Raw genomic sequence first — 10282 nt, forward strand, 5'->3', positions numbered from 1 at the left:
TATTTTGCCATATATTTTGTCAATATATGGAGGTTCATCACCACTTCAACATCAAAGTAGTTCAATACTCAATTATGTGAGTCTGACTTCTGTATCTCAAGCTGGCATCTTTTCCAGCAACAAATTGGATTCATAAAATGAAAAACAAATTGCAAATGCAGTCACACAGGTGTCGGGACACATGGAACAAGTTGAATAAAAAAAGAGAGTGAAAGTAAATCTGATCAGATTAATAAAGAGTTGACACTGACAAAAGAAGACACCAAGTCTCATACAGCTTGAAGACATACGTGTTCCTTAAACAAGAGATGCATACTGAATCGACAGTCAGCAAGCAGCAATAGGTGCTTGACCATATGAGGCATGTCAGAGTGACGTTACCACTGACAATAAGCTTGTATAATTGAAAGAGAGTACCACGTTCAATAGAAGACTACTGAGCCAATGGAGCCCATCTGCCATGCGCAATTGCATCGAAGCAGTCACATGATAGCCAGCATCCGAAGGACTCTGTTCTTGATCAGTGTGCCCATGTACATTGAATATGCATTCCACATTTCAGAGGGATAAGGATGCACTAACAACAGCGTTCCTTCTGAGCAGTAGACATAACATGTAGCTCAAAAAACAAAGTGCTAACCAACACAAAGCTCGCGGAGGATAAATTATATTTTACTAGTAATTCAGAACACCAGTCCCATCTCCTTTATGCCAACTCCCTTATTGTTATTTTAGTTTTCTTCCTTGTAGCTAGCTAGTCTTGTGAACGGCCATAGTCCGTAATTCTAAAGTTTGTCCACAATGTCACTCCTATCAATTATTCCTCCAAATGACGCCATAGCTGAAGGCAGAGTTTTGAAGCTGCTAGTACCCTCGCTGCAACTCTGGGTCCTCCGCTTCCTGTGATTTGAAGTCTTTGAGGTGGTGTCGTGGATTTCAACATCGTTCTCCTTGATGGTAGCGAGCTTAGATATGTTGCTACGGCAAAAGGGGCAAGTAGGTGGTGGCAAGCACAAGGTCGTGGGATTCGGCTTAGTGTAGCAGCACAAGGCGAGTGTACAGTAGGAACACATCTGATGCCTACACTCTTGGACCTCAATAGTGCAAACTCGGTCGAAGCAGATTGAACAGATGTCGATGTCGTTGTCCTGCAGTGACCAATATTTTATAAATTTGTCTATGTTCCTGGAAGAATAATAACATCCGAGAACTAAGTTTTCTACAATGTTACGTAAGGCTAAGTCTCTAAAGGTTCAAACAAAAAACGCCAAGTGCTTGATCGAGATGTGCTGGATGTCAGTTTTAGATAGGATTGAGTAGTTATTTATTGCTTTGAAACCTGAGGCTTGCAGTCCAAACCTGGAAGGACAAGAATAACGAGTAACATCATGGTGTCATGGTTTACTCATTTTTTGTACAGTTTTTCAAGTACAAGGACAAGTAGCATAATCTACCGCAAGATTGGACAAGGAACTACAAAGATAAAATGCCTCGCATGATTAAAGTAGTGTACAGATAGTTATTTTTATATCAAGATTCAAGAATGACTATGCAACTCAGTTTCATATTTACTCATCTGAGGCAGGCAATATCGATGCAAAAAATTATTCAAGCAAACCACTTGTGCCACCTTAAACTTACTACTAAAATGCAGAGGAAAATCTGGCATCCTAGTGAAATACTTTTGCTGGAAATCGACGTTGCAGTAATTATCAAGAGTTGTCGGATCATGCAACAAAGCAGTACTGAAAAGAAAAGGGGGAAAATATAGTACCTCAGAAAAATCATCATCAAACGCTTTATCTGAATGAGCAGGAGATGTCAATGATCGTGTTGTTGCTTTCAGGATCTTCATTTCCCTTTCTCTGTTGCTCTCCATCAGAGTTGCCTCCAGTAGAGATTTCGTGACTAGGTCAAGTTCACTGATAAACTTCAATGCAGAAGGCCAAACTAGAGGCTCTACTGCAGATGGGTTAAGTAGAGCTGCACATGCACCATGATTTTGCTTCAATGCAACCTCATATGGTAGTCTCCTGTAATAATGACCAGCATTGGATCTATGAATTGAAATTAACAATAATAAAAAAAAACACACACACACACAAGGTATCTTGAGAACATCAAAGAGAATGGAGAGGTAATTTGGACTAATTTAGCTTCCGAAGTTTTTCTACATGTTATCCTAAGTATTTGATATAACTCTGTAATAAAAACAAGATGCACACTACACCCACTGATTCCATTTGATAGAAACCATATGATATATGATAGAAGACACGAAGATAGGATAACTTTTTGAACTAATTTAGCTAATGGTTTACTCATGATACATTTTTCCAGCGAAGGAGAGCAATGATTAATCAAGGAAGATAAAGTCTAATCTGGAATCAGAAACGCCAGAAAGATATCATCAGTTACCCTGATGCATCCCTTTGAAGACGATCAGCACCCCGTGCAAGCAATTCACGAACACAGTCCAAATTTCCCCCGCGAGCTGCAAAGTGAAGCGGCGTGCTTCCAGGAAAACTGCACATTGGGATCTCTTGAGCTCACAGCCAAATGAAAATCTATAAACTCTGAATCAAGAAGAAGATCTTAATAGTAGTGTATGAATTACCCATATCGGCCAGTTGAAGCACAGACGAGAGCTCCACATTCTAAAAGAATATGGACACAGTCGGGCCATCTTTGACTGGAAGCGAGGTGCAAGGGCGTTGCCCCTGTGCCATCTCTCAAGTTCACAAACCGCGCGAAACCCCTGAAAATTCAAAACACCAGCAAATAACCAAGTTTAACTTTTTGATCCATTCATCCATATAGAAAACCAAGGACTGGTGGCAGGATCCTTCGTGCACTTACCAAGAACCGGTAAGTTGTGCGGATTTGGCTGCCGACAAAATTGCCTGCAAACAATCTGAGTGGCCATAATAAGTAGCATAGTGCAGGCATGTTCTTCCATTCACTGAATCAAACATCAAGATCTAACCCCGTAGGAGTAATTAGAAATAACAATCCAAAAAATAGAAAACTTTGACAGAAAAAAAAAGGCAAGTTACTCACATTTGCCCCTGAACCGAGTAGCTTATGTACACATTCTATCTTTCCATGCATCGCAGCCAGCATCAGTGGTGTCTAATTTTACAAGAAGATCCACAACGATTGAGATCTTCCGAGTCCACTTTGCGTTAAAAAAAAAAAAAAGTAAAGGAAATCCCATTAATTATGCATTTCTTCACCTGTTTATCTCGATTCACGACATCGGGGGTCACAGATCGACCCAGAAGCACTGATAAAACCTGCAAAATACAACGCGAATTAAATACAAAACCCCCTTACACTGGCACAGAGAAAGGCGGAGGAGGGGACGGCCTCACGTCGAAGCGGCCATTGGCAGCGGCGATGTGGAGCGCGGACAGACGGTCGTAGATGGTGGTTCGGTGCAGAAGAGATGGGTCATCCCTAAGGAAGCAGTTTACCACTTCCAATTTACCGGCTTGGACTGCCGAAAAAAAGTCATGCTCGTAGCTCGAGCTGGCGCAGCTCACACCCTGGCCCATCTCCGCCCTACCTCCCCGAACTCCGACTGCCCACCGGAGCGCGGCAGATTTGCGCCGCAGGCGGTCGGAGGTGAGGCCGTGAGGGGTAGGTGGAGGCAGTGGAGGAAGGGAAGAGGGCCTCAAGGAAGTACCATTCTTGGGCCTGCTTTAATAAGTAAATCACGGATAACTGACAGTAAACACTGCACGTGGCTTGCGGGAGGATACTTTAACTGTGTGATCGGTTTGATCCGTAATTTTTTTTCACATATTATCAGTAAACAATTAAGAAGTACAATATTTTTTTTAAAAAAAAATTCTATAAATTTATTATAATTTAAAATTGTGACAAAAAGATGAATACGCTCGTCTCCAGCGTCCCACTAATCCGTATCAAGATCAATACGGAGGAGATAAATCACGGATGCCAACCAGTCTTTAGAATAGTGACTAGTACATAAGGGAGATATTTATCTCGATTTTGTTAAAATTCGAACTCCAAACCTCATTATGATAATACCTCATGCGCTAATCACTAGACTCATCCAAAGAGACTATCATAATTTTAAATTGAATTATAAATACCTAGATAATACTCTAAATGGTTTCAAAGTGCATCATAACCTTGGGTCCTTTATATTTTATGGTTGATAAACAAGGAACACGGTAATAATGAAGGGCTTAATTAATAAATAATATATTTTTTTCATCAAATTTTTTAATTATTCCAATTTTCTTTCATTTTTAATAAAATATTTCAAATTTCAATTGTTCATAGAAATGTTTCATAAACTTTTTTAAATGATACTTATTTCTAGCTGAAATGTTTTCTGCTTTAAACAATTTTATAAACTCTTTAAAAACTATTTTTTCGAAAAAAAAATGTTAAACTCTTCCGAGATCATATATTAATCAAATCAAAGATGTGACTAGGCTAAATTGAAATAGTTTTAAAAAATTCACCTAGGGATATTTTTAAAAATATGTAAAATTAAAATATTTTTATTAACTAACCATGATTAAATTATTAAAAATCAAGGGTGTACGTGGAAGACTGAAATAAAGATGGAATGTTTTTTTAAAAAAAAAACTTCCATGTCGAAGTAATTAAAATAGTAGTTTTCGTTATTATAGTAAAATATCTCATTTTTTATAATAACATAAACACAATGTCTAAGATCTTGACTTCTGTTATAATTTACATAAACTATTGCATGCACAAGTCGATATACATTTTTAATATTTCCAAGTCATGAATTTAAATTTTAATCGCAACTTGATTTAATTTACAAAATAATTTGCCACCAATCTATGTTAGCACAATATCAAATTCAAGGCGTAAGCTAATTTAAAAATCAGTTTATATATCATAAGTTTAAAATTAATTTTAATATTTTTAGCGCTGACTTATACATAAATACAGAAGCCAAGAACCCAAAAGCTAATTTTAGTATTTCTCAAATTATAGTTGCAAGTTGATTTGCAAATCAGTTTTTTGACATATTTTAACAACGCAATACCAAATTTTGACACAGATTACTTGTGTCTCATAACTGAGATTTCTTTTCATTCTCTAATGGCAAAAGATAAATTTCTCATCTTAAAAGCTTTTTTAGGGTGGCCTCATGTCTTCTGGAAGAAGATAAATTATTAGAGTTTATTCAGTTTTAAGAGCATCATTTAATTTGGAGCTCTCGTTGTGACATGGATGCAACGGCCGAGTCTTTTCAGGGTGGTACGATGATTAAAATATGAGGTATTGTCACATGAAATTTTGGGGTCGAAATTTGACATGATCGAGCAAAACCTTTTCCATGTTTTGACCATTTGCACTAATGATTAGTAGTCATCCGTGATTTACCTTCTCCGTGTTGACCTAGGGACGGATTAGCGGAGCGCTAAGGGCGAGCGAATTACCTTTTGTCACGTGAATGCAACGGTTGGACTCCTTCATGACCGGTTCAGCTCCTCCCAGACCGAGCCGGATGGTTCGTCAAAATTTTTCCCTTTGCATCTCCATTTATAATTTATTCCGTTTATTATAATTTCAACTGAAGAGCCTCCCGGTCTTTTACATTGTGGACGTGCATCACAGTTCATACAAATGATCATCTTTGATTATTTATTAATCCTTTGTTAATTAGATTTTTGTTTAGACTAATGTGTCTTTCTATTTTTTTTTCTATAGAGGATATCTAAGAAATTGATATACTGTCTGATTCTCGTGTGTCGGAGTTTCGTATCCGATTTAATATGCGGGGGTGTTCAAAAATAATTGAACGTTCGAAAATGTGAATCAATCATCGACGGAATCATGCATGAAAAGTCGCAAAGCATATCTTATCTTCATATAAGGAATAGAGGTATAATTTAGTTCAACCGAGTCGAATTTTAAATGTTTGAATTTAATTTATTTATAATTGAGTCAAGCTCGAGTTTTATTTAACGAATATATTCATGGTTCATCAACTTATTCAAATTTTTTTCGAACATAAACGAATTTAATAAATATAATTATAAATTTAAATATTTATTAAAAATTAAATTATATATTTAGAAAAAATTATAATATTTTTATTAAAATTTATAATTTTATTCTAATAAAGAAAATTTAATGTATTTGTTTATATGTTTCATAAGTATAATGTAAAATCTATAAATTCAATATCAAAACTATTATTTTTTTATTTAAAAGTTGATTCATGAACTTAACGAACATGTTCATAAAATAACGAACCGAATATTATAAAGCTTGAATTTAGTTTGTTTATCATAACGAGCTTCATTAAATGAGCTCAAACGAACTTTTATTGGATCGAGTTTTAAATAGTTCATGAACAGTTTGACTCATTTACACCCTTAATAAGAAATTCATGAGGAAGTATAAGTAAGTCGAGTTGTCTATGGTCACTTTTTTTCTCAATTTTTGTTTTAATGTTTTTGGAAAACAGTTTGAACGTACTTAAGATCGGAAGCCTATTTCAGCTTCATGATTGCAAATACTTTGAAAATCGAACAAAAGTATAAATTCGTATAATGTAGTACTTTTAATAATAATTTTTGGTTAAACTATCTTGCTTATCATGTAATAATTTAAATTGTTGACAATAATCTCTTAATTTACGTTCCTTTGTATAATAATTTAGAAACTAACTATAAAAGATAAATATAATCAGCCTTTACTATAATAATTTAAATTATTAGAATATTAAGAGAGATAGTAAAAAATTTGTCAATAGAACCAGTTACGAAATGAGTTGATTCAGATGAGTCAAATGCTTTTAGAACAATTATACATTTTTTTTGTTACACCTTTGTTGTGTGCAGCATGATATATATAGTCATTTATGTGTAAGTAATTTTATATAGTTTTTGATGTGATCAACCGAATTAAGTTAGGTCTAGTGTATTTGATATTTTGTATTTGACTGTGCAAGGACTTAGGAACATAAGAAGTCGAGTGGAAAATTCATTGAGCGAGAAGGATGACACAGAAAATGAGTCGACGGATTCAGTGCATCCGAGTGATGAGGAGCTGCGAAAAAGTAGAAGGGTGTGCACGGTGTATTCTAGGGACAAGAATCTAGGAAGGAAGACTCTCGAGTGAAATGCTAGAATTGAATTCAGGTGAGCTCTACTTTGAACGGACGAAGCATCACTCAATCGACCGGACTGGATAATGGTCAGCTTCTGAGTTGACCCTTCTAGATGTCTGGATCCATTCCAGACACCTAGAAAGGGAGACCACATCAACAAGCCGTTGCCAAAGAGGATCATCATGGAGTCCACGTCAACAGAATCCAGGCACCCGGATGTCTTCTAGACGCCCAAAGTGCCGAGAACCGTTGAGCGGACTGTTGCTAAGTGGATTGACTCGACCAAAGTCCAAGTTCCCTGATTACTTCAAGACATCCGGAAAGTGTCATGTCAGCAAACAACTATCTTGACCAGAAAACTATAAATAGAGACCGTCTAAGTTTGTACAACACACTTGAATTCACTTTCGTTCCGTCTTATTGCTTTCGTGGTTAATCACTATAAGGTGCTTCTTTGTCCTGACTTGTGGTCGAAGAAAGACATCTACATAGTGCACTTCATAGTCTTATAAACCAAGTAAAAATTTATGTCCTCTTTTATTTTACATGTTATTTTATATATTAATTAGTGTGTCCCCTTAGCTTGTTAATTTGATAATAAGAGAAAATTGTAATCTAACTTTTGTAGGTCATTATTCACTCGTCCCCTTTAGCCCTACAAACCACGTATGTTGCACCAATGTTATGATGTAGGCTATGTGTGATTGTGTGTAATGTAATCGAACTTGTAATGTAATCAAATTTGTAATGTAATATAATGTAATCTTGATTACATTACTACGTTTGATAATATAATGTATGTAATCTTTGATTACAATAGTGATTACATTCTTTTGTTTGGTATCTGTTATTTTTTATAAGGAATATAATTCATATTATTATAAACTGACAAAAATATCCTGCGACTTCTACCGACGGCCGTTGCACCTCTGTTGGAGCTTGCGGCCGTCGGCGATCGGCGACGGCCGACGACGGCGATGGTTGATGACCGGCGGCCGATGACCGGCGGCGGTCGGCGGCGGCCACGATCGGCGACTGGCGGCGGCCGACGATCGGCGACCGGCGACCGGTGACCGACGGAGGGCGGCGGCCAACGACTGACTAGGGGTATATTCGACATTCAAATTTTGATTAAACAATGACCTCGTAATGTAATCGGATTATATAGTATTTGCTTTGTAATCCAGATTACAAAATTTCACTACCTTTTGTAATCGAGATTATATTACATTACAGGTTTAAAGTTAAAACAAACAAAATAATTAGCCTTGTAATGTAATCCTGATTACATTATAAGGCAGATTACACTCTACTAAACGTAGCCGTAATGTTTAAGATTTATTTATACAGTATATAATTAATTAAGATTTAATTAAAACTTGATTAAGTGTTAGAACTATGATATAAATACATTTTTAGAATGTTATGGTTGACCAAATATGAAATTTCTAATTGTAAATATTCAACCATATTTTATTATACACTGCAAAAAAAAATAACTATCACATATAGATGGAATTAGAGACGGAATTATAGTTTAGAGACTGAACTATAATTTTGCCTCTAATTAGAGATATAATTATGATTCCGTCTCAAATTAGAGACGGAACTATATTTTCGTCTCTATTTTGATCGTATGATTTAGTTAGTAAAAGTTGCAACAGAAATAAATTATCCGTCTTTAAATAGAGACGAACATTTTAATTCCGTCTCTAACTAGAGACGGAATATTTGTTTCATCTCTAATTAGAGACGGAAAAAATATTCAGCCGCTAACATCATGGTAATGTATTTTATGGCACAGGAGCACATTTTCTCGGCCTCTCCACCGTGTCCGTGAAACTGATCCTCCAGCGACTATCTCCTCCGGTTGTCCTCTCTTCTAGTGACCTTTCCATCTCCGACATCTGTCTCCTCTAGCGTCCTCTCCTCAGGTGACCTTCCCACCTATCGATATGATATCCCTCTCCTCCATTTTACCAGTTAAACTCTAATGGCGGCGATATTAATTGGTCAGTTGTGATCTCATGGTGATGACTTCACTACAAAAAAAAACATCCATACAGGGGCAGTTTTTTATCCTATCGAAGTGGTTTTCGTAACCGTTGGTAAAAATTAAACCGATCTTACATGTTATACATATAATAACGATTTCAAACCACTTCTATAGCTATATATTCAATGTTAGAATGAGATCTTAATCGGGTTAATGGGCAAGACCCTATTTTTATTTTTATTTTCTTTTAAAATTGGAAAAGAAATTAATTGTTATTGGGATTCGAACATAGGTCTCCTAAATTAGAACCTAATCTCCTAACCAACTAGACTACAGCTATTAATAATTTTATGTATTAGTTAATTATTTAATAACTAGTCAATAGTTTCTTTTGTTATATTGTTATTCTTAGTAATTAGGAGAAGATTAGAATCCGGATCCTTTGGACCGCTTTTTGCGGCTGAGGGGATGGTCCCTAAATATGTATTGGTGGGGATGAATGGTCCCCACCTATTTTATAAGCAGGGACCATGTATTCCACCAATGCATGTTTAGGGATCATCCCTTGGACCGTAAAAAGTGGTCGGATCTGCCTAGATTAAGAGACATATATATATATATATATATATATATATATATATATATTTATAATCATTTACTGATAGATAATTTTATATGATAGTTAATTATTAAATAATTAATTAATAATTTTATTTTACTATATATTTATTCTTAATAAGTCCAACAATGTCAGGTTTAGTAAACGATTTTGATTACCTATGGGAATATGAGACTAAGATGATCTATGGAAAGGACTTTGGTGATGCGGAAAAGTGGAAAGGAAAAATCTAGATTAGCTTCACTTGCAATTAGAGGCTAATAAAAGTAAAAAATTTAAGAGAACAAAATAATAAAGTTAATATATTTAAAAAAATAATGGTTCTATATAAATAATAATAATATTTAATAATATTCTGATCATAAATAATCTATTATTATTTTTTAATTTTAAAATAAATAATTTTTAATAAATATCATTATAAAATATTTATAAAAAATATCAAAGTTATATTCTGGTAGTGCGAATTGGATGATGGATAAAATCGAATAAAGAAAGAGAAAGGTTTTTCAGAGTGATATTTAGGATTTTGGAG

General features: G+C 35.2%; 1 protein-coding gene across 1 annotated transcript; it reads right to left on the reverse strand.

Moving 5' to 3' along the window:
• Positions 1 to 209: 209 nt before the first annotated feature.
• Positions 210 to 3695, reverse strand: LOC122000803 (E3 ubiquitin-protein ligase XB3-like). Its single transcript, XM_042555263.1, has 8 exons — positions 3375 to 3695; positions 3237 to 3296; positions 3061 to 3132; positions 2860 to 2981; positions 2618 to 2758; positions 2419 to 2526; positions 1775 to 2033; positions 210 to 1148 (listed from the first exon to the last, which is right to left on the reverse strand). The coding sequence occupies exons 1-8, from the start codon at positions 3555 to 3557 to the stop codon at positions 786 to 788; spliced, it is 1308 nt and encodes a 435-aa protein (XP_042411197.1). The 5' UTR covers positions 3558 to 3695; the 3' UTR covers positions 210 to 785.
• Positions 3696 to 10282: the final 6587 nt, after the last annotated feature.

Source organism: Zingiber officinale, chromosome 7A (assembly GCF_018446385.1).
Source record: "Zingiber officinale cultivar Zhangliang chromosome 7A, Zo_v1.1, whole genome shotgun sequence".
In the NCBI taxonomy this organism is placed as follows: Eukaryota; Viridiplantae; Streptophyta; class Magnoliopsida; order Zingiberales; family Zingiberaceae; genus Zingiber; species Zingiber officinale.